General features: G+C 35.4%; 1 protein-coding gene across 4 annotated transcripts in view; it reads right to left on the bottom strand.

Moving 5' to 3' along the window:
* The window catches only part of MOSPD2 (motile sperm domain containing 2), a 44,627-nt gene that overhangs the window by 8,780 nt on the left and 9,966 nt on the right, over positions 1-25,881 (bottom strand). For 3 of the 4 annotated variants that reach the window (XR_009819005.1, XR_009819006.1, XR_009819002.1), the window contains exons 4-15: positions 25,699-25,785; positions 23,567-23,721; positions 20,184-20,244; positions 18,934-18,972; positions 17,795-17,919; positions 13,920-14,090; positions 10,825-10,937; positions 7,362-7,458; positions 6,472-6,568; positions 5,716-5,845; positions 3,483-3,585; positions 2,752-2,995 (exon numbers count right to left, since the gene is read on the bottom strand). Coding sequence is in view for 1 of the 4 variants with exons in the window: in XM_061998968.1 (XP_061854952.1) it covers positions 2,849-2,995; positions 3,483-3,585; positions 5,716-5,845; positions 6,472-6,568; positions 7,362-7,458; positions 10,825-10,937; positions 13,920-14,090; positions 17,795-17,919; positions 18,934-18,972; positions 20,184-20,244; positions 23,567-23,721; positions 25,699-25,785 (1,325 nt within the window). In the remaining 3 variants the exon portion in view is untranslated. Of the gene's footprint in view, positions 1-911; positions 2,996-3,482; positions 3,586-5,715; positions 5,846-6,471; positions 6,569-7,361; positions 7,459-10,824; positions 10,938-13,919; positions 14,091-17,794; positions 17,920-18,933; positions 18,973-20,183; positions 20,245-23,566; positions 23,722-25,698; positions 25,786-25,881 lie in introns of those variants that run through there. The other variant, XM_061998968.1, reaches the window with a different exon arrangement.

Genomic DNA, 25,881 nt, shown 5'->3' with positions numbered 1-25,881 from the left:
TAAAAACCAAGATTGACTGTTAAACTACACTGAGGGAAAGGAAATTTAAAGCTTTTATCTTGCTAGTTCATGTAATCAAATCCTATTTTGTGAATTGTTTGAAAAGTCAGTTTTATAAACTGAGTTTCATGTACCATGAAAAAACAATCACTTCTTTGTTCTCTGAATTTTGGGTATTGTACCAAATCAGGTTACTACTGCGCACTCTGTAACTTGGATGTGTTAAGACACAAAACCTTATAAAATGGACAGGATAAAATCTGCACTTCCAATGGTTAGCAACAAAACCTCAAATTGCCAACAACTGAAAATTGGGAAAATACTAATGGATCACTGCATGTTTTGTGATGACAGAAAAACGAAGTTCTCACAGAAGAAAAAACACAAAGTAGACCACTGTCAGTTTCTATTTTAAGAAAACAAACTGTTACTTTGCAGGGGTTTTTTTGTGTGCTTATATATATTTCTTCATTTACCATGTGATGTTTACATGACAGTTATTTTTTGCCAAGGTATCACAGAATCATAGAACGGTAGGGGCTGGATGGGACCTTTAGAGATCATCTAGTCCAACCCCTCCACCAAAGCAGGTCCACCTAGATCAGGTCAGATAAGAAAACATCCAGGCAGGTTTTCAAGACCTCCAGAGAAGAAGATATTCACATTGTGTGGATTTACATTATTTGTGCCATGGTAGCATTTACATGCCAATATCATGTGCTATGTTATTATGCATGGACACTCAGTCTAAGAATTCATGATTGTCTATTTTAAATCTGTCTGACACATACCAGCATGACTTCTATTATACAACAGACTATGGGTCATTACCATATCAATTCCACCTTCACATTAAGTACCCGAGAACCAAAACCTCAGGAGACATTTTTAAAAGACTAAACATTCAAGACTACATATTTCCTCATATTTATTTTGTAACTGTATTTTTCTAAAACATATTAAAATAGAAAAGATGTCCATCTGATTCATCATACAAAGAAAATACCAATGTAGTAATAAAATACCAAATATATATGAAAGCACCAAAACATTAAAATATTCATATTGGCAAAGACTCTAAGAATATATTTCTGGCAATTTTACGGTAAAGTGCTATTCACTCAAATTAAGGAATTGGCATTTTAATAGCATGGTTATTTTTAAGGTTACAAATCACTTCGTTACCTGTCTCAACAGGACAACAACCCATTTTCTCAGAAGCAAAGCATTTGAGTTGCATGCACATGAAAACAACCTAAGTTACAGCTTCATAATAAGCAGTCAATGATATAAGTGACCAGCTAAGGAAACAAAACACTGAACAGATGCAAACTGAACAAATTCGATTAGTGAAAAAAAAACAAGAGAATGTAGATATGGTAAAATATTGTATAAATTAAGAAAGGACAAAAGATTCACCATACAGTTCTACAGACTTCCTTTCTACATGGTAATTTCTTTAGTGATCACATTGCTGCTTTATTAGTTAATCGGTTTATCAATGGCTTTTTTTTTAAACTGCTCTTTTCTATTTCCTAGAAATCATGCTACATCTAAACCACTCTGGTGAGATATTTAAGCAATGAGATTGAAGCTGGGCACGACCTTTATTTTTCCTCAATGCTCTCATCTATTGAAGTAAACAGACCAAACTAAATGATCTGTTACAAAGCCAATTTGTGGCAAAAATTAATTCTAGTAAAGAAATTCTTCTAAATTTTCAGACCTCATCAAGAGTGAAAGTTTTAAATGTATTAAAGATACCATCAGTCTCCTTCAAACTGTTTATAATTTTAATATACATATTTACAGCACTGAATACAAAGAATCCTCGTGGGCATAAATTCTCATTAGTTTCATACACCATTTCCTCAACAGTTTGAGAAATGGCAGATTTAACATTTTTATGTTGCCTTCAACAACATTTAATCTTCCTTTTTTCATCTTCCTTCACTTTTTTCATAAATTCACCTGTAATTTAAGCATATTGCACCTCTCAGGTTAAGTTTGTACGTTGACTACTTCTTAGTCTTTTTATGAACCAATAACAAATCATCAAAAGTCAACTCACACTCCTTTGAGTTGGTTTCCAGAAAAAATGTAAAAGAATAGGAATTGTGTCTCATTGTGATTATTTCACCAGTATCTTTGGAATCAAACAAGTGTTTTGTATTCCTGGTCAATATGGCTGTGTATTTAGTAGGGAATATTTACAATAACTTTGCATACAGAAAAAAAGCCTACAAAAATAAGGAATTTAACCAATGAAATCCACAAGCCTGAACTACCAAAATAATTACTAACAACAAATAACTTCCTTTATGTATGCTTGTACATAATTATATTAAAACCAAATCTGCCTGTACTACATAACCTCTGTAAATTTTCCTGAACGAACACATTAACCTTTAGAGCACACTAGGCTGACTGCTTGTACCTTCTATGAGAGTAAGAGTAATTCTGAATGTAAGAAAGAATATGATGAAAATAAATTAAATACTGTGTTTGAAGTAGTTGAATAGTGGAAAAAACCCTAAACTTGCTTTAAATAATGTTGTATTTGGTTTCCTCCTTCAAGTTCAGTAGTATTCATTGAGCTGTACAGTGAGAACAGGCCCTAGCTCTAACATCTTCCCTATGCCCTGTTCAGAGTGTCAGCTTTCAGTCATTTCCTTTGCTAGTCATTCATTTCTTCATTTCTTCTTTTTTTAAGTAAATTGTGTCATCATTCATTGTTGTGGGCTCACAAACCTCATTTTGGCAGTTCCAGAATCCAAGTGCAGCATTGCAATATCTTCCATTCCCACCAAACATGATAGGCAGCATATCTAGTGCACAGCAGCTCTTTTTAGCTTCCCTGGGTATACGTCAGGTAGAAGCACAAGGCAACAACAGTGACCGACAGTAATGATAAAACAACTGACAACTGCTGGAACCAGAGGCAGCGATCAATCTGCTCTTGAAGTCTTTTATTAATTTGTAGTAAACGAGTTAGCTGAAAATAGAAATAGTTTTCTTAAATCAGAATTACTGTGCATGAAAGTACTTGTTAATTCAGAGCTTTTTAGCTGATAACTGTAAGTGCAGAAAAGAAAAAAATGCTTCTCTTAGTGATATCTTCTCTATCATTACATACTTCAGGCATCTATTCCACTAAAGGAACTGATATGGATAGTTATGGATTCCCCATATTGCCCATATCAAGCAGGTGACATCCTCACTATAGGAAGCAAAAGATACCGCTAAGGCTCATTGATACCCCAGACCTGTAATCTCCATGAGAGACATGAGCAAACTGCATTGAAAGTAGTAAAATCATTACCATTCAACAATTAAATTACTATCGCTGATTTAGTTACTTTCAATCGCTGAGCTTTTCAAGTAACACAATTTACAAAGTACCAAAGACTTTTAGTGTAAATTCTTCTCTCTTATATTTTCTATTTCTGTTGAATATTCAGCATAAAGGAATACACTCTTACCTGTATATGTAAATCTTCATTGGTTTTTGCTGGATTATTAAATGCATTCTCTTTTAATGTCAGAGAAGAAGGCTTATTACTTTCCACAACATGACACCTGAGTCTGTGAAAAGGGGAAAAACCACATATGCACCAAAAATCATAAATTTAATGTAGCCTTGTATAATAAAAGAGTAAACAGCCCATCTAATGGTCATTATATGCACTTTATCATCTCTTATAATTCATTTCCTAAATGATAGTCTGAAATGGCTTAAACGTAATTGGTAGATTGTGGAAACAGCTTTTGATATAGAAAGCATAATCAAAATTACCTGCATGGTCAATTAAAATGTATTTTCATAATTTTAAATTCATAGCACAAGATGCACTGAACTGGTCAAATACTACCAGAGATGTAACAATTTATTCAACAGTAAACAAAATCTAAATGTTTTCTTTCCCTTTTTAACCTTAGCAACAACTTTTTTCATTGAGTCCATCCATTCCACAGTTGAAAATGAAGGAACAGAATTTAAAGCCAGAATGGAAGGTAGTGGAATGCTGTGGAATTTATAAGACATAGCAGAGGCTCCTCTGATAACATTTAACTCAGTGTGGGAATAAATTAATCTGCTAAAGAAATGGTTAAATTGAGGCTTTGCCATTTTTCTATTTCAAAGAATGATACATGCTAAAACTTCTCCAACAAGACAAAATTTAAAAAGGGATAAATATATGTAATATAATCTAAGAAGATTCCTCAGATAAAGTACTTGGCACATATAATACTAAAGAGAAAATAATGATATTTTCCACTACTTTTAATATAAGCTTAATAAAAAGTAAAGGTTAGATTTGTATTCATTAGTAATGTACACACACAGCACATTTTGCAAGTGATAAATTTAATGTAATCAAATAACCACTCCCTATTGTTTCAGGGTCTGTCTTAAAATTGCAACATTTTTACAAGGAAGCTTAAGGTCATTCACATGATGTAGATTTTGTTTAATAGGGAAGTGAAAATCATTTGAAGCAAAGATAGAGCAAAATTTTGGCATCAAGTTTCAAAAATACTTTTTCTATGTTCATTTTGGCCATGTCAGGGGTAAAGGTAGATCAAAGAAAGCAACAAAAAACACACCTCATCCCCAAAATAAAAAACAATCTAAAGTAAAAATACAGCCAAATTATGGAGCTTTTATTAAAGATGAAAGAGCATCTCAATACTATCATTTTATGACTCTTAGAAGAACTAAAATGAACTTCTAGAAACGTACAGTGATATAACTAGATGTGAAAGCATGGTAGAGTGGCAGGTATATTTCAAAGAGCATATGTGGGAACATATTTTCTTAGGGGTGTTTTTTACCATTAAATATGGAAAACACAGAATCACAGAATGGTAGGGGTTGGAAGGGACCTTTAGAGATCATCTAGTCCAACTCCCATGCTCAAGCAGGTCCACCTAAATCAGGTCACACAGGAACAAGACTGGGTGGGTTTTGAAACTCTCCAGAGAAGGAGCCTCCACACTCTCCCTGAGCAGCTTATGCCTTATATTTAAATGGAACTTTTTGTGTTTCAGCTTTTTCCCATTACCCCTTGTCCTCTTTACTAGATACAACAGAAAAATGTGATGCCCCAACCTCCTGACATCCACCATTTAGATCCCCCCCCCGTAGTCTCCTACAGCCTAAACAGCTCCAAGTCTCACAGTTTTTCCTTATGAGAGATGTTCCAGCCCCCTGATCATCTTGGTGGCCCTGTGCTGGACTCTCTCCAGAAGTTCCCTGTCCCTCTTGAGCTGGGGAGCCCAGAACTGGACACAACTCCAGACGAGGCCTCATAAGGGCAGAGGAGAGGGCAAGCAGAACATCCCTCAACCTGCTGGCCACACTCTTCTTGTGGCCAAGAAGGCCAATGGCATCCTGGGATGCATCAAGGGCACATTGCTGGGTCATGTTTAGTTTATTATCAATCAGGACTCCCAGGTCTCTCTCTGCAGAGCTGCTGTCAACCCCCAGCCTGTACTGGTGCATGGGGTTGTTCCTTCCCAGATGCAGGATTCTGCACTTGGCCTTGTTGATGAGGTTCCTCTCTGCCCAACTCTCAAGTTGGAATCAACATGGCTTCACCAAAACACACATATGAACATGTAATAAGTTCTACAGATTTTTTTTATAAAATCATGATTTTCAGAGGACTATGGGTCAAAGAAATCCCTGTCAAAAGAAAAACAGGTGATCACCTATGTTCCATCACTTTGGTCCTAGGGACTTCTTTCCAAAACTGAGTCAGTTCTGGTCCACCCGCTCCGGAAGATTGGTCCATTTCTGCTGCCATTATAAGGAAACGGTCCTGCAGAGAAGCTGCAAAACCTGCCCTCAGAGAAAACAAAAAAAGGACAAAAGTGTGCTTAGATAAAATGACAATATTACAAGAATCATTTTTGAACAAAAATGTTTTAAAATGAGAGCTTGTTTATTGCAGAACATTGGACACTGACTTATTAGAGATTAAAATAATGAAAATACTCTCTTAAGCTCAACTGTGATTACAGTTTCCCCAAAATTCTACAGTTTCATTTCAACAGGATTAGTTTCATCTTAACAACTGAAGGACAAACCAGAATTTTGTACAGAATGCACTCTCCAGCAAATTCATCCATCCTTGCAACAATTTAGCAAATTGATTTAGTGCAGATAAATTTCCACTGTAAGAGATAAGTGAGAAAGCTGCCACTAGGACCTCTTACAAACAAAACAGGCTGCAGACAACAGCTGCTTAAGCCTAAGTGGAGTAGTAAAACAATACAAACAGTTATTCAGTTGCTGACATCCATATTTTTTTTATAAATAGTAACATTCTTATACAACAGTCAAGTAAACATGAGTTTCAGTCAGTATTACATCCCAGTAAACACATACAAAGGTTAGTATCTAGAACATCAGCCTGTCTTGACTTGTCCAGACTCCTTAAAAACTGTGTTCAAGATATTACTTACCACCATGAAGAGAGACTATTATATCCAATGACGTGCCAGGTTCACAGCTGCTGTTGCTGGGTTTAACTCTGTATTTTTCAGGAGCAGTTGTTCTCACCTATAGATGAGAAACACCAAACAAACAAGTATTAAACACATGAACAAACTGTGACTGTTTCATAACCTCTCTCATTCCATAATAAGTAAAATCCCTAAAATCTTAAATACTAAAACATGGTAATACATACAGTCTTTATACTACCTATTTTAGGAGCAATCAAACATTGGCATTTCAGTTTTTACTCTCAACCACTTCCTTCTTTACTCGTGCATGCTATTTTCTTCTCTTGTACTTTGAAAGAGCCAAGAATATCAAACAGACTATCTGTTAAAACTTTTAATATGAAAGTATAAAAGCCTTAGTTGTGTGTGCAGAGGAAACAAAAGATATGGTGCCAAATCAAGTAAAAATGCAAGTCAACTCAGTATTCCTGAAGCAAACATAACTACATTCACTCATTTAATGGTCACATTTGTAGCTGGAGCTACATTATTTTTGAGCATTACTAACTTGTTCTCTGCCACGATTTAAAAAGGACAAAACTCTTTAAATATAACTTTTCAAAACAAAAAAATTTCTTTTTCAGGAACTATTAGACTCTCCCTAAAGAACTAACCGTCACTAGACATCTTTTTCAGTCAGGGTTCCAAAGATTTGTCTCATCCCCTTTGGGGTGGTACACATGAGGGATAAACTCAGTCAAAAGATTTCCTTGATCTGCTTCAAACACCACAAGCGAGTAAAAATTTAGACTGAAAAGTGGGTTTAATAGTATTCCTTCCTCTTTATCCAAAACAAGAAAAAGTTACACATTCTGTAAAGTAGGCCTTACCACACATGAAACACTTACCTTAAAAGCCACTATATTTTTAGTGACATTTGTCAGAACTATCAAACATTTTTTCTCTCCAGTTTCTTTGGATCCAAAATACAGCTCTTCTGCTGGGCTAGAAGAAGTTTTAAAATAATTAGTTTTCTCAAATCACTTTTACAACATATCATAGAAAAAACTGACCACACCTACAGGAAAACAAAAACACTCTCAAACCTGGAGCTACAATCACTATAAACAGTTTTTCATTAAAAAAGCTGTGAAAACAAAACACTAAGTTTTGCAGTGAAGCTCAGTCTTGACTCATAACCACAAGTAGACCTAGCTGCCTCAGCTGATTACTGCCCTTGATTTCTTTCATCTGGAAGAGCATGACCATCTGCAACAGCAGAAATAGCCAACAGATACACACAGTCACTTCAACATCTTCAAGCGGTATGTTAAGGAAAAGCGTCATTAATGTTAATTTATGCTAATGTTAGAGTATAACGTTTCACAGACAGGCAGTAATTTCCACCTCATACATCTGTCCTTGTAATGGGTACAGTGCACACATAAAAGGATCAGGCAGATATCTATGCGTGGCAATCATTTAAACTACTACAGCTAAATTAACTTGTACTTATGAGTCAGTCTTCACATAGTCTGGTGACACATGCATAAATAAAGTCATTGCCTAGTTTTAATACTCTTATGCAATTAGGAAAGTCATGCATGAGATCTTTTAAACCATATCAAACTAACACAACTCATTTTGGAATAAGCATTCAAATGAACACTACTAGGCAGAAAGTAGGGCATGCTCATATACAAGTTGAGGAAACTCAAGTAACAAGTCAAAACCCATTTTCTTTCAGTATTTCACATCACGAGTATCAGAAGAACTGCTAAACTATGCAGAACTACAGAACCACATGTTCTTTTGACAGAAAGCCTTTTGCAAAAAAGGTGTTACATTTTTTCTTATTCTCCCTTGTAAAATAGCAATTTCATGTTAGTTTGACCTCCTCCTCCAAAGACCACCTTTCATGGTACCAACCCTTCTTTTTCTTCTCACTTAAACCCCAATGTATCAGCTAAGAGAAAAAAAAATCCTTGGTGTTTTAAGGCAAAAACTCCCATGCCAGAAGCAGAGTCCAGTGGTGACTGTGTGTAAGGGGAGTGCCTACATTTTACAAAGCATTACAACCCACTAAAAAAAGAAAAAGGGGTGCTGAGTGAGGGAGCAATTAAGAATCTAAAAATTAAAACAGATTAATAGAGTAACTGTACCCCTTGATTATTTTTTCCTCTCCCAAGTTCTCTTAATACTGCCATAGCCTGGCCCCTTATTTCCACAAACTGTGGCTACTGCAAAAAACATGAGGCTGAAGGGGCACTGCGGTATACCTGTGATTTGCGAAATGAACCAGTTCTATAGCATCAGGATTGAGTGGTATGTCATTACTGGGGGTGCATATTTCATTCTAAATGAAAACAAGTTTTTTATTTTTTTTTACAGAAATGATACTTTCTTCACCCTGATGTGTGTGGTCTAACCATTTCAGCTCGTACCAGACATTCTCATGTCAAAAAATACACCATTAACACCAGCTACACTTCTGCCAGCCAGTGCAAGCAAACTGCTGCTCTTTGTCTTAAATAAATTTATATATTTAGGAAAAAGGTCAATAAAGACCAGTCTTTCACAGTAGGGCATACAAGGCAAATGCACTAGTGGCCTAAACCAGGAATAGGATGACTACTGACTACAACTATAAAAAGCAAAAGAGGGCAAGTACCCAGCTTTGATCACACACTCAAACCAAAAAGCAGTACTAAGCAGTGAGACAAGTAAGGAGTAACCCCACAGGGAGTCTATGGGAGCCTCACTGAGTCTTCTGCAGCAGCAGTTCAAGAGGCACAGAAAGGCTGCTGGTTCTTGGCAACATGCTGGTGCCAGAGCTTCTTGTTCCTAACCTCCTCAGTCAAGGCTCAAGGCTGCCCCCTTAACAGGGCAATGCTAACATCAGCAACGACATCACCTAGTTACGCTCGCAGATCTTAAAGTCAAGACAGACACTTGGGATTACTTGTAAGGGGCACTATACTATCAGTTGAGTAAGTTTAAGTTCAGATAAAGAGTGCAGGGAAACAAAAACTAGTTCCAGCTACCAGAGTTCAAGTATTAATAAAGAGTAACAAATGCACACACTCTTGGGACCTTAATTAAAACAACACAAATCAGACAGCAATGATAATGGAAACACCAGTATTTTATTTTCCATGACAGCACGACTACAAGCATTAGCACCTCAATAGTTGACTTAAGATTACTCTTTCACATAATTTATGGGAACTTTGAAACTTCTATTCCAATGGTAGAATATATTTTACAAGAAGAAAGGTACAGTTTGTGTTGGGGTTTTGAGTATGCTTCTGTTTGTTTGGGGGTTCGTAATTTATTGGGGGTTTGTTTTTTTGTTTTCTTTTTTTTTTGAAAAAAAAAAAGGACGGAAGAACACAGCTGCTTTTTTTCTAGGGATGGAAAACTTTAAAACTTGGTTTTAAAAAAACCCAAAATTCTGACTTCATCCTGCCATTCAAGGAACTAAGTCTATATACAGAGGAGGTTTTAGCACAAATGAACTGTAAAGAAAATTTTGATCTCAAAACCAGGAAAATTTGACACATATAGAATATATTTTATGCTAATGAGTCTATCATTATTCAAATTCATTCCAAAACTAATTCAGTACAGCACTTAAAAAATTATCTAAGGAATTACCTATAAATTAGATATTTTCTTCATTCATCTAATAGCAAACTGAAAGTGAAAATAGAAGTTAACATCTAAATCAATTCCTAAACAAGCATTTTAACTTGCAAGGCAGTGAAAAGAAAAAGTCATATTGGCCAATTAATTTATTTTCTAGTTTAATGATAAAAAGCATATTAAATTCAAGACATAAGCATGTTGGGTGATGAAATCTTCTTAGGTATGTCATTTATGGAGCACTCCTCACAAAATAAATTGGGCCCATTAAGTTTAATTGCTGCAAACTACTGGTGTAGGCATTTCCACTATCTCAAGTCAAAAGAAGTCAAGAAAGATTTAACAGTGAAAGCTATCTTAAAGCACTCTTTTCTTAAACCAATGCAATCAGTGTCAAACCACTGCTCTCACTACAGTTAAGCACAGGCTGAACTAAATCCAATGACAGTTTCTCAATATAAATGAAACCATGACATTCTTCTACAGTTCCATGAAATGTAACACCTACTAATCAGTACAAAAAGCGTGACAGTGGTGACACCAAGATTCCTTAAAGACACGTAAAACCAGAAAAATTCTTTCTGCTTTGTAAAAATAATTCTTAAAACCATGTTTAGAACTTGTTTTCCTCTATCAGCCTGAAAAAGTGGTTTGACTTTTCAAAACAACTAGTTCAGTAGTCATGTCCAAGGTACATTGTAAATGAAAAAGAAACTTGTTTATTACCTGATATGTAATAATGGTCCTTTAAAAGTGGTTAATGCTTTCTTTGCATTTTTTGGTTTGCTCTCTGTTTTGTCAGTTTCCTCTGTTTTAGAAATTTGTTCTACAGAATTCATCTGAGTAAAAACGACAGTTACAGTGATTAACTAGATACCTAGGTTACACGTTACAGAATCATGCAGGTATTTCAAAAGAATATGAAGAGACTTATTTCAACAGTTTATATATTTACAGACCAAGCTTAACTTTCATTCATTCCCTGAATTTGTGAAGTCTACTCAATAAAATGTTTTTACAGAAGCTACATCATGTATTAAACTTGCATGAGCAAAACTTCTGTCTTCTTCCCCATGTATTTGTTATATGCCCATATGTTATTTTTGAAAACTCCAGACACCTCAGTGTATCCATACCTTACTACTTAAATATTTGAAGATTAGAAAGCACCGATGTTATTCTTCCACTGCAAAACTATTCAATTAAAACTCACATCAAAACAATCATTACAACACTGAACAAGACACAGTAACAATTCCACACTTTGTATTTAGCAGCTCTGCAATACAGCATCTTCACTGTTTTTAGATGGAACTCAGAAGTATTGGAGAACCTAAGAGAAATAAGGCTGATTGAACCGGTGCATCCAAAACTGTAGATATCTTGGGTTCTGTGGGTTTTTTCCTCTATTACATTAAGAAAATATATATCATTGGGTCTGGACATATTATTAAGAAAAACAACTCTGGGATTAAGTGCAAAACTTAGAAGAAGAAACAGTCTAAAGTTGCACCAGGAGTGGTTTAGATTGGAGATTAGGAAGAACTTTTTCCCTGAGAGGGTTGTTAAACACTGGCACAGGCTGCCAAGGGAGGTGGTGGAGTCACCATTCCTGGAGACACTTAAAAGCCATTGTACACGACGTGCTGAGGGACATGATTTAGTGGCGAGCTCGACAGTCTTAGGTTAGGCTCTATCTTAAAGCTCCTCTCCAGTCAAAATGATTCTATGAACGGTGGTGGCAGATGGAATACAGAAGATGGAAAGAATTACTGACATAGTTTGCTTAGCCTTGTTTTTATTCCAAGACAGAGACAGAAGACATGAGGATAATTCAGTCTATGTAAATAAAATATAGATATGAATTAAAGGAATACAAAACTGTAGAAAATGGGTTTTATAAAAGGAAACCACACAAAAAATAGGTTTCATTTTTAATAAGTGCAGTTATAGTAAAAAAGGTAGTGAGTAAACACACTACACTACCTATGCATTGGGCTTCATCCTATATAAATTTTATTACAATTACCAGAGGAGATACTGCAATAGCACATATTAAAGGTGGAGGCATCTACATGACAGGCACTTACTAATCAAGTTTATCACTCATGGCTTCTACTCTGTGGAAAGAAATAGGCACTTCTATGGGATAAGAGGAGGTATACATATTAAAATCAGATGAATTCTTAGAGAGTCTGCATATAGAGACTAGTAGTGCAGTAAATCATGAAGACAATATCTCACAGATCACTTGCTATTTGTTAGTTTGGAAGCTGGCCTTACTTAAAGGGTACTAAAACATATTTAGACACAGTGAAGTAAAAAGCAGTTAACTTAGAAATGCCAACCATTCCAAGACAATAACAGAGCATTTATGAAACTCATTTTGGAAAATAACATAACAATAACACATCAAACAATGATGTACTTGTCGGGGAAGAAATAGCAAATATTATTCTTCAATGTGAACAAAAGAACAGTTAGTTGAAGCAAAACAATACTTTACTTTTTATAGAAACACTACCAACAGCAGTGAGGTACGGTCTGAAATTTTAAAAATATGTTAAAGGTAAGGCCTAAATGTGCCTGAAAAACATGATGTGCATAAATGTCAATTACTTCACTGACAGACTGAGTAGCAGCTTGACTACAATGTATAAAAAAGGAAATACCATAAACCAAATTATTATTTTTTATACTGAAAAAAATAGAAAGATACTTTAAACAGAAAGCTGAAATCAGTCAAGCAACTTAAACATTGAAGCTATTAAACACCGAAGCTATTAAACACCAAAGCCAACTCACACACAAAACAGGAATTCTCTGTACTTCCATACCTGAGAATCAGAGAAGAATAAGTGCTACAACTAAAATAAGCTACTGAGTCTGATGGTCAGTAAGTCATCATGGTTATGGAATGCCTCCTTTTGACCTTAAAAGTCAGGAAAATTATATTTTCTTGAATAGCTGGCCAATTTACAAAGAATAACTGGACTACTTAAAGTGAATTGTGTGTTTCAAGTTAAAGAAAAACTTAAGTCACTAAGTGAAACTGAATGTAGAATACTTCAATATTACACTCTATTAAACAGAAATTCTACAATTTATATTCCAATTTATATAGTTCCAATTTATATAATTATGGCACTAAAGTGGTGAATTTCAGATTTTCCTACTATTTTCAAACAGTAATGTCCTCACTATTACTGCATACTCCTAAATATTACTTCATATTTGTGCAAAAAATGCCTTTATATTTCTGGACAAACACCATTTCAGGAAGATATTGTAAAACAGAATTGATAGATTAAGGATACAATTTCTCCTGAGACTAAGTGAAAACTTTCATATGTTGAGATTGTATCAATCATTTACGAAAAAATAGCATCCAATAAAGTATATTTAACTGTTAGTATTTTCTCATGTACATCTATCTTTCTAAATCAGTATTTTAAGATGTACTTTATCAGATATTCCACGATTTTAAAAAATATAAAAATCAATCAATTAGAAAGGCATAATCTTCAAAAAGAAAAGGCAGAAGCCCTTTAAATCTTACTGTGCAATTCATCATATCCCAGAGATATAATATTTTGTACCCATTTTACTCATTCATAACCATGAAACTGGCCTTAAACTAAGCAGTAAGGTTGAAATTGCAAGAATAATTCTCAGTTTTACTGGGTTACTTTGTCAAGCTGGAGGGCACAAAGTGAAAAAAAACCCCACAGAAAGAGTTAAATAAGTAAAAAATTAAATGCCTCCTGTCCCACTTTGTAGTCATTTAATTAGTCTTGCCTCAATCTTCACATGTTAGATACCTTTTTCTGATTGAGGTTTTGTTCTTCATTCATTTCCCCAGTCTCTTTGGTGTCTGCATCTATCTCTTCTTTACTTTCGTGTTCATCTTCACTAGTAATGGGCCCATTTTCACACAAGGGAGTTTGAAAGTCATCATCAACCAATGGAGGATAACTGTACTTGAAAGAATCCTAAAATATAAAGGAGATTTTTAAATAATCTGTTATATAAGAAGATGAAAGCTGCATATTTTTTTAGGGTTTTTATGGAAATAATATCATTTTTTTGTTATGGATGACTTGTATGTTTCATTTATCCATTTTAGGTTGGATCCCCATGCAGAAAGCTGACACTATCAATATTTTCTATTATATCATCATTAATACTCAAATATTGTCACACAAGGAAGCCACTAAACCGTATCTATTGTTATTTATGGTCACAGCAGAACTGCAGAATCTGATCTGTCAAGGATCAGTATTCATAGCCTTAATGCTCAAGTTTTCCTCTCAGTTCTGGGAAACATGATTTAAAACCTATGACAGCAATTTCTAAACAATGTCCCAAAAGCAACACAAAAAACTTCAACTCTTTGTCTTTTAGTTTCATATTAGTTTAAAAAACCCACAACAAAAACCTAACAAAATCCAAAACCACAAGACAATCCAAGCAATCCCTCAAGTTTAACCTAGCATGTGGACCTTTAACACATCCTGCAACACAGATCTCAGCCTTTGGAATACCAAATCAATTTTAAGACTGTGTTCAAGACATCAAAATATACTGCTTCTGCATTATTTAAGTTCTGAATGCTTCTACAGTAAAGGTATCTTTTCTATTGGAAGACTAGTGAAAAACAAGATTTCACTAACCAGAAATTCTCTTCACATCCTCAAAATAGTTTTATTACATCTGATTTTAGAAAGAGCGTAACAGAGGCCTCTACTCCTACCGTATGCTCAAACTGTTTTAAACTGTCTGAACTTCTGGTCCCCTAACTTATAAAAGGTACTTCTACAAAAAAAACAAGCTGTGGGCTATGAATTCAGATACTCTCTTCAGGCGAAAAGCACAGCATTCTAGTTGCACACATTGATGAATACTGGCACAAGAAGAAGCAATTTTGGGCAATTGATCCTTGTTACATCTCAGTAATTAGACAAAACATCTGCTGGTTCAAAATACAGGGTTCTTAATATGCAGAGATATAGCTGGTTTTCTGATGTTCACATAACCCTTCAAGTCTTTGTCAATCAATTTTACCTCTATTTGTTCTGGTTTAGCAAGGAGCAGCTTTTGGCTTAGTAACAGGGGGAGCGGGTTGCAGTGAAGACCCGGTAAAGAGTTTGCGGACTCTCCCCCGGCTCCTGGGTTCAGACCCACCTCCGGCCCGGCTGGGCCAATCTGGCGCCTCTGCCATCACTATTTAGGGGACGGGAATTGGAATGTGAGTCAGGAGGTGTAAGAGTGATACAAGATGGAGCCAACCACGCAGACCCTTCAGCCAGAGAAGGAGGAGGGAGGGAGAAGCAGTAGACCGGAGACCCTTCTGCAAGCCGTGGTGAGAGTGCAGGCTGTGCCCCTGAAACCTGTGGAGATCCGTGGAAGGACTGAGAGCCACCAGCAGCTCCATGTGAGTGAGCCCGGACGGGCGAGGGACTGTGTGGGGAGACGGTCATGGCCCAGGCCGTGCTGGAGAGCCTGCACGCCGCAGAGCAGCCCCACACGAGAGGCAGAGAGGAGCTGCAGCCTTTGGAATGGGTGCGCGTCGGAGCAGCCCGTGCAGGGCTGCCATGCGTGTGAGTTACCCCACGGACTCGCAGGGAGGACTGGTGTGGAGTTCACCCATCCTGAGGAGGGACAAACAGCAGAAGCTATTGGGAGCAGACTGACTGAAACTCCCACTGCCTGCCCCCCCCCGAACCGTTCAGGGGGGGCAAGGTAAAAACACCGGGATCAGGGCTCTGAGCCCGGGAAGAGGGGAGGGGTGGCAAGAAGGTGTTCTTAAAAAGGCTGGTTGGACTCTTCATTGATGTATTACTCTGGGTTGTTTCATTTTGGTTATGTTTTGGGTTTTTGGGGGTATGTTTTAGTTGATGTTGCATTAAATTATTTTCTGTTTTCTTCCCCAAACCGAGTGGCCTGGTCTGTTTTGTCCTGAACCTTAAGCGGCAATTAAGCCCTCCCTGCCCTCGAGCAATCCTCAGCCTCTTCGGCACTCGAAGCTAATCGTGGTCTTTGTTCCCTGATGGGCCTAAACCACGACACTATTCTACAAATTTATTGCTGTTGCTACAACTTACTACCACAAACAGATGGTTTGGATAAGCTGCCTCCATGATTCTGGAACTTGTTCATGCTCTTAAGACAATGGGCAACATGCAATCAACCTGGTCAACAATCACTAATCGGCAATAAGATCTTTCAAGACAAAGGCAGGATAAAGGATAACTCAGATTGTGTGCACTCAGATGCAAAAATCACAAGTTCCTTCTTTAAAGATATAGTTAGCTATCAGGTAAGATAGGTCTAAAAAGCAGACAGGAGATACTCAGTTCTAAGGAGGACGAAAACTTTCCCTTCTATTGCCACAATAGGATACCACTACAGGTGTAAACCCAGAATACTGTTATACCCCCTTCAAATCCTTACTGAAGGAATTCCGGACATCTTAAGCCCTTCCTTTAATGTCCAATCCTGAAGTTAAGCAATTTCACCGTTTTTTAACATGAGAGAGTTTGAGACTGGGAAGTTTGAGCAGCAGTTTTCCATAGAGAATGAGGGTATGTTTTCTTCAGTAGCTTCATGCAAAAGCACTGTTTAAAGGCTGCTACTTGCAGTCAAGTAAAAGCCAAGGTAACTTAGTCTTTTACATTCTTAAAACAAGTTCCCATGTTCTGACTACCAGAACTTCACCCTGAGTTTATATACAAAAAGTAACACAGCCTCTCCTACTATTGCTAAAACAGGATCTTCCTTTTCTCCATACTGTTACCGCCGTAACTCCAAAATCATTTCAGGAGGAAAAATAACAAAGCAACTCCTCTACAGCAGGCTTATTTCTCTACCATAAGTGGTCTACAAAAATTGCAAAGAAAAAATATCCTGTTTTGCAAATTCAATTATAAAGACTATGCAAACTGATTTACTAGGTGGGTTGTGGAGTCTCCTTCTGTGGGGACATTAAAAATCCACCTGGCTGAGTTCCTGTATGACCTAGCCTAGGTGGTCCTGCTCTGGCAGTGGGATTGGACTTGATAATCTTTCGAAGTCCCTTCCAACCATTAAGATTCTGTTAAATCTGTTGTACAAGATGTTTGTCCTGTTCAGATTGTACCAGAAGAGGATTCAGATTCTGTAAAGTGATCCTGGATTGTAGCGTACTCTTGGGAGCACTAATATACTCTTCCTACAGCCATTTTTTAAAATGTAGCCCTATAGACAACAAAGGAAAAATAATTGCAATATGATCCTCTTCACTGAATCATACCTTTGGAGCAGGATGAAAACTGAGGGCCATGAAACCTATTTTCTGTTCACAGAAAATGTTCCATAAAATAATACATTATCTGTAATTCATCAGGTGGGAGAAAAAAAAGAGTATAAAGGAAGAATGACACTTTAAATGGACTTATTTCTTTTAAAGTTCTGAAAAACAAAGTGGTTCCCAATGTCTTGAAAGCAGATGAGTCAGAAATGTTGTTTCTGTAGTTAAGACTGTCAGATATCAAATTCCTATTAAGTTAACCTATTTTTGTTAATAGGATTTACAAATTATCATTGCCAGAACCATTTCAAGAAACTTCGCATCCACAAAGTGACAACTCTCAAACCCACATATGTAATTTGTACAGGCTCAATTTTTCACAGGACAAGGAAATGTTAATATACTTACAGTTCCACCCATGTGAGGTGGCAGATACTCTCCACTGATGTATTCCTGTACATCACCCTTGTTCGTGAACTTTAACATGCTTATTGCATCTGGGCCAAGCCAACCCTTCACAATTTTAAAAGCAGCTTTAGGAAAAAAAAAGAAGCATACATAAACTGGCAGGAAGAGTTTTTTGCAGTGTACTGGCAGACCTTACAGAACACAAGTGACCTACACTGCATAAGACATGGCAGGGCCTGCTTGGAAAGTATTTAATACTACAGGGATATCCAGTGCAAGGAAAACAGTAATATTTGCAGAGAAAAGTATCTTACAGATATAGTTTTCTATTGATTAATACAGATAAGACTCTTTCCATGAAAGTCTGTGGTATCTTTGATTTAATAAATTACAATTTTGTTGTCTTGGAGTTTAGTGTAGAAAGTATTAAAGGTATAAAATCGATTGCATTTTCAAATCTGAGTAGCGAAGTCTGGGAAAGATATGTATAAACTCTTCCTAGCTGAGATATTTTGCTGATTTAAAGGACACTTGTTTAGATCTACAGAAAAATTTCAAACACCATGGGTATTTCAGTGACAACAAAACATGAATATACAGAGAAATTTAAAAAATGGCATAAAAATATGTATTTAGATGGTAAAAACAAAGGAACAACATGTTTATTCCATACATTACAGTAAAACAGAATTTTTGAAGTACACACATCAACATATATGTAACAATGTCAGTGTCCAGTGTCAGGCACTTATCTCAAAATTCTCAATTCTACTTTTCAGTTGGTTATAAAAGAGGCCATCATTTGTTGATGACAGTATTCCTAAATCATTAATAGATCAAACTTTGAAAGGATTATAGTTGCATATATCCAAGGAACAGACTATTTATGAAAGTCTCCCAAGCTTTAAAGAACCAGATGAATCTAGGCTCCATTTAAAGTATTATCCAAAAACACAATGCTAGAAGGAAAAACAAAATATGCAACTTGCAAACTGATAGATTTGAAGATGTATGTTTAACAGATTTCACCATTCAGCTGTAGATTCACAGAACAGAAAAATGCTTCCTATTTATGCCACTAATTTTAAAAAAGCTATCATGAACTGAAAAAAACCCCAAAGAATCACCAAACCACTCACCATTCATTATCCATGGCATTTCAAAGATCACTATTTTTGCTGAAAAGACAAAATGAAAATGAAGTTATGCAAATATCAACCATTACATGTTTCTGTTAAAGAGGAAGCACAGCAATAAGGGTCATGTAAAAAGCACCTACTCATTTTTAAAAAACCTCCATGTTTACTTCCATGTAGAAGTAATTTTTAATTGTTTTCAGCGTGTGCTGAGCCATTTTTATTACTATATAAGACCATTAGAATTTTATTTACTGCTTTCCAAGGAAACAGCTAAGTTACACACCATTTATTTACTCCTCTGGGATACTGGTTTGACATACCATTACTAGTAAGCAATCTCTGCCAAATAAGGTCAAGAAAGGCAAGATCTCAACCTGACCTAGAAAAGCAACTATTGAATAGAAAAGAAAGTTCTAATAAGTATATTCAGCACCTCTTCTTCCCAAAGAAACACATAACAAGAGTCTTCGTAAATATACCTTTTTTTTTTGGTCGAGCCTTCCTCACTTAAGAAGTCTGAAAGCTAATATTTTGACTCAAAGTATTCTAAATTGTTTCTCTTAACTGTAAAACACACAGAAACAATGTTGCACTTGCCTTTTTGGTATTTGACCAAAGTTCTAAAATTTGATGTGCAAGCTGAAACCTAATATTCAGAGTTTAAGCAGTTGCTGTATAGAATTTCAATACTCACATGCACATTTGCACCTAAAGTGAAAATCATCTAAGATGAGCTTGCAAAAACTATTTGGTGTTTGCCTATCCATAAAGACAATTAGCAGGTGAGTATACAGGCTTTTCCAAGTGTTATGCCCTATTCTGGTACAGAGCAAATTGTTGTTCCCTAAGAATTTCTACAGTCATTCATTCTTCGTCTTTTGAAGATTCCTAAAGGATACAAACATCATGCAAATTTGCAAAGCTACTATGCAAGTAAAAAGAAGCAAAAGAAAAACAGGAGAATTCAGCTCTACTAGGTGCCTATATATATATATGCCAATATATTTTTTACCTTTAAAAACATGTCTTATGATTGTTATTTCTTGAAAATATTTTTTAATCAATGTAAAGTTTATTTTAAAATACAAAGTTGTGCTGACTTATGAGCACAAAAATAATCTGAATCTATGTCCAAGTGTTCACTGTAGTTACCACATAAAGCATATGCATGAAGACTTAGTTTCCTTCATCATCTGTAACATTCTTATTACACGTCTACAGTGCTTAGAGCTTTAATATAAAATACTTACTAAGAAAGTTTGGGTAATAATCTGTAAAACAGTTGACAATAAATCGAACAAAATCCAAGTCCTAAATAAAAGCAGAGACACAATGTAAATCAAAACATTAAAAATAGGTTTAGCTAAGTTAAGGCATTTCTTGAATAGCACAAGATATTTATTTTAATCGTCTATATTCACATTTTACACTACAAACATCATCCTAATCCAACGCAATGCTTTTCACTTCATTAAGTTGCTGCAGGATTGTGGTCAAACTTAGCTTTATGATCTAAGGAAGAAGTCAGTCCTAATACTAACGCCATAAGTTAGGTGTCTGAGCTACAACAAAGTATGAACAGGATTTAAGATGTACAGGAAAGATATAGGAAAAATAAACCTTTCAGCACTAAAGAAGTTTGACATGTCACGTTAAAGCTTTACAACAGAAAGCACTAAAACTGAAATTCTCTTTCAATAACTTACCTTACATTTTTGCCCAATATATCTATATATTCCAATATACCTCTGCACTCAGGATCTCTCAAATAAAAAAGTAGATTTTCTTTAAGAGAATTTTTGGGTTTAGCACTAGTTTGTGGTATACAGAGAAATTGTGGACAGAAGCAGCACTCAAAATAGCTGCTTGTACACCATCCATTTTCAGAGTGTTTTCAGTTCAAGGAGCAGCTGGAGAAATAGTATGGCTCAGACTTCACTGCAAAATCCAGAACTGACTACATAGTTAGGGGCAAAGAAAAAGGCATTTTATGAAAGAGTTATAGGTAAGAAAGATAAAATTCCACATTAAGGTACTTTGGTTGGGTGAGAAGCCTGCCACGAGTACTTGTACTTCTCAGTCCTCCTAACAAGTGACCACTACTAGTACTTTCAGAAATAGTACAAAAATATATTGCTGGTGGAAGATCCAAAGTCTGCTTTAACAGTAAAACAGCTATGGAATATGGGCTCCTAGGCAACATAAACACACTATTACAACATCTGCAGATAAAGAGAAAAAAGCCACCTTGTATAAGAGGATTACCCAAAGCCTAAAAGCTTTATTAGTAGTTTCAGTAACTAGAAACTAGATGAAAGTCTGATATCTTTCAAGTCAGAAGGTAGCTTTTAATAGAAGCATTTATCTCAATTGACTGTCACTTGTATCAAATGCAGTATCTTTCACTTAATATAGCATAAACACAGTGATAGATTTCCAAGTAACGATTAGAATCTCCTGTGCATTAACAAGGATGCTGCTCTTTATTCCATTGCCTATCAGATATTACAATGGATCCATCATTTTGATGAAAGTCTAAAATTAGAAATACAGATTTCAACTGACCATTCAGTAACTGCATTTATTCAAGTTACCTCAACTGGTGCAACAAGGCATGAGCTATCATATTTACCTGTCTGTATACCAGTGATAAAAAGCTAGCATTGATGTCCACAGCAATCAAACAAACGAAACAAGCTCTGAGAAAAGAACTTGGAAATCTAAGTTCTTTTAAGATAAAACTTATCATTTATTCTACATGGTTACAAACAGTCATTAAAAAAAAAATACAGTTCTGCATCACTAACTACAAAAGAAGATTGTAAAATGAGACATTTACAGGCAGAACTTGCTGAGATTGTGTCCCTGGGAGTCTCAAAGACACCAGAAAGGCTATGATCCATGAAACCCAAATCAAGTTGCTTTTTCACACCAAGACTTCCATTTTGCTAACTACCTCAGATTCTGCTCCTGAAAGTGGGTGCAAAAAATGTGCTTCTTAATTGAACTCAGATGATGACAATGACAGAGTTCTTTAGATTTTCCTCTATGTTAAAATTACTCAAATGTTGTTACCTCCCCCACCACTTAAAAAAAAAAACCCTTATTTTAGATTATCTAAGTCAACAATCAGTAAAGACAGAGGAGGTGATAATTGTTCTAAACTTCTAAACAAGCTTTTAGCATGGAACTTTGTTATACTTATTTGAAAATACCTAGGAACATGGAATTTCAAGTACTTAATTCTGAAATATTTTTAAAATTGATGAAATTGTGAGTTTTGAAAATTACTGTAGAAATAGAAGACAGTTTTCCCTCATGGCTTTAATGAATCGGTTCCACAGTTATGTCCAAAGCAAAGGTTAAGCAAAGATTAAGCTACTCTTAATCATTAGAATTTTCTTATCTAATTGCAACCTCCTGAATAATCATCACTTTTACAGAAGTGACTATGCTATACTACACCTCCTTAATTTTGTAGTCCTAAAGAATATTTAGAATTGCATAAAAATTTCTGCTAAGGAAAATATCTCTTCTTCTGAATGAAAAGTTGGAACATCCCATTTATATAAGGTCAAGCTGGGATGAAGTGGTCTTCAATAAAGCTGACAGATTGGACAAGGAACTGAAATAGGGAGTGAAAATATTATTCCTGAAATATGAACTTGACTCTGATAGACTTCTGAATTGTAGGCCTATATCACATCTGTTCAGACATCCTCATTTTTTCCACTATCTGTATGCAGCAACAAGCACACAAATTTCTTCACCATATTAAATCTCATCTAATAACTTGTTTTGTTAAGAGAGAGAATTGGGCTTTATCTCATTAAGATGAATACTGAAAGCAATGCTTACTTGATGAACTGCTTTTTGCATCCAGCTAACTTCACAACGAAATTCTATGCGTGGAGAGAAGTGTACACAGGTATTTTAAGACATGAACACAATTTCAATATACAGGGATCATATATATAACATGCAGGATGGACAGGCAGGACAAGTACCAGAATTGTCAACTTGTCTTGTCAGAGCAGATTCAAGATATCAGTGTTTCACCAGTACCCCATTTTTTAAACCTTCACACTCTTGACTGATTGATTTGTTGAAAGAATCATAGAATGGTAGGGGCTGGAAGCGACCTTTAGAAATCATCTAGTTCAACCTCCCCCGCCAAAGCAGGTCTACCTAGATCAGGTCACACAGGAACGTGTCCCAGCAGGTTTTGAAGACTACAGAGCTGGCAGTAATTGTACTCACAACAGAAGATGGCTCAGCCTATTGCTTTCTGGGTGCTTGAAAACTAAGTTCAGTTGGACTAGATCTCTAAAGGTCGCTTCAAACCCCTACCATTCTATGATTCTATGTGACTGACAAACCAAGCTGGTAACTCCTATATATACTCACTTTGCCTCAGTCACCAATCTAAAAGCAAGTTTTCAAGTGTGCTGTACAATGTAAAGTTTAATATACAAGAAAAGGTTTTGGAAACTACTGATGACATAAGAGGCCATCCTACATATCACTGTGAGCAACTGTTAAGTTATTTAGGCTACACAGGGATTCTCCCTTTTCTAGGGATATAGGTTAAATAATTCAGAAATTAAACAGAAAACACAACGAAAATACTTACTATGTGACTGATTCCAGTTTCAGCCATGTCAAATACCACTGTCAAGGGTTTTCCATGATCTCTCTTGGCATAATGTTCTAACCAAAAAGCTACTAGTTTCTTTTTCTCAAGTTGCTGTTTAGGATCTTTTATATGATACTTCACTCTGAACCAAACTTGGGAGAAGAAAGAAAAACACACACAAAAATTGAAAAAACAAATCTAGTAAGTAAAAATCTAATAAATAAAAAGCCAACAGAAAACATTATGCAAAAAACTATACATGATATCTTGAAATTTCTACACATCTGAGTTTGTATTCTATATTTCTACTGATTTTGTGGCCACTTATGGGCCACAAAAACAACTGCTTATTTTCCACGTCTCCCTTTCCCACTCCCTCTTTCCTTGGTCACATTTTTATAATGGAACTTTTTAAAAATTAAAAATACAAATAATTACAGGACAGAAAGTACAGTATAGTGGAAAAATACTTTTCATGTATTTAAAGACTACTATTTCACATGTTCAAATTATATCATATGGTCCTCAGATATTATATGTTCTGCATATATTCTAAATCTTGTTGTGGTCATAAAATGTATGTTTCTTGCTGCTTTTTCTACAGCATTGTATTTGATGTGTTTTGAAGAACTACTTGCTTTTTTTTAAACAAAAAAAATATTTCACCATGTGCAACAGACTTGTCCAAAGTGAAATGAAAAAAATCCAGAAGATGAGCAACATCATATAAACGAAAGTCCAATACATACTCTTCTGGAATAAGAAATAAGTCACATAGATAGAAGTTTTCCCAGGAAAAGTAGCATATTTCAAAGTAATAGACTTTACAAAAATGTCTGAAACTCGATTACTCATTATACAATGAAAAGATGAAAGAAATATTCCAGGCTGTAATGTGAAGATCATTCTTCATTTTTAGTACCTCTACAGTATGAAAATTAGACAAGCCTTGAAAATAATTGTAGATATATCCTAATATTTTTCTCCCTGAAATTTGGGAAGTCATACCGTAAAATTAGATTTCTTCTCCATGTCTTTTATTTCCAATTGCAAATAAAAATACTTTATAGCTTGTGTAAAGACATAAACACTTTTTCCCAAACATAGCACATTAACTAGATATTAAGTTCAGAATTTCAAATAGATACCCCTATTTAAACACAGGAGTTGTGAGAGTAACCAATAATTCTTGAAGAACTTCTTTATACTTTAAAATGTCTACTATTCCTAACAGAATGACAATGTGGCCCAAGAAACACGTTTCTCAAATGCTGACTAACCAGGAACTCTTAATTACTACAGAATCTGAACTCATATACCAAGTCAGATATTCTGACCAAATTAACATTCACATTCACACAAGAAACGTTTCAGATATGAAAAATGGAGACAGTTATGTTTCAGTGACAATAAAAATCAAAAGTTATTTACTCAACTTACATATTCTTGTCTTGAAACAATTGCATCATTTTCACTAACCAAGCACTGATGCAATTCATTGTTTTTCTACTTCTTCCTCCTATTCCCCCATCTCACAAAACCACCCAGTAAAATCATGCTCAGCTTTCTAAATGCTATATAAAGGTATTGCCACCACTTATCCTTGAATACTTATCTTGGAGGCTAAAAGAAAAAAAATAAATCAGGAAGCATAACAAAGCCGCAATTTTTTGTACAGTGTCAATACCTTAAAATAAGGGACAGTTTGACAAAACACAGGTATAGAATAAAATCTGTATTTTTCTGGTGTGGTGTTGTTGCTTTAGGTTTTTTTAAATAGTATATTGGTGTTTCCTAAGGAAAAGCAAAATTTCAGATTTTTTGGTTTTTAAGGTTCAAGATCATTGCTTGGAAATCCTCATGAGTGATTTGTTTAAAAAGCCTCCTTAGCCTAAAAGTAAGTGTGAGATATTGCAACAGAATAATTTATAGAAAATGATATTGATCAGCTACTAAAAACCTCAAGAGTACTTCAGGCAACATTTACTGTTTCCCTACAAGTCTTATTCCTGAATTACTACAAGTTAATCACACAACTTAAGAGTTCATTCTCAAACAATTCTTAGTTCTCCACACTGTTAATAAACAGCACAATTACATCAGAAAAATGTTGTATTACTGTAACTTACATAACTTATAGCCTTCTTTATCATATCCATGCAGAAAGATAGCACCACTTTCAAACAACCATTTTGGAAGGACAGATTCTGCCAAGTCTGCAAAGTCAAATGAAAGATTATTACAGTAATCATATTAATAGTCACATTGTAACTTAATAGAAGGCATTAAAAATGCTGAAGTCTAGCAATAAA

The sequence above is a fragment of the Colius striatus genome, chromosome 1 (genome assembly GCF_028858725.1).
Source record: "Colius striatus isolate bColStr4 chromosome 1, bColStr4.1.hap1, whole genome shotgun sequence".
NCBI classification, from domain to species: Eukaryota; Metazoa; Chordata; class Aves; order Coliiformes; family Coliidae; genus Colius; species Colius striatus.
This window is presented reverse-complemented; position numbering and strand designations above follow the sequence as displayed.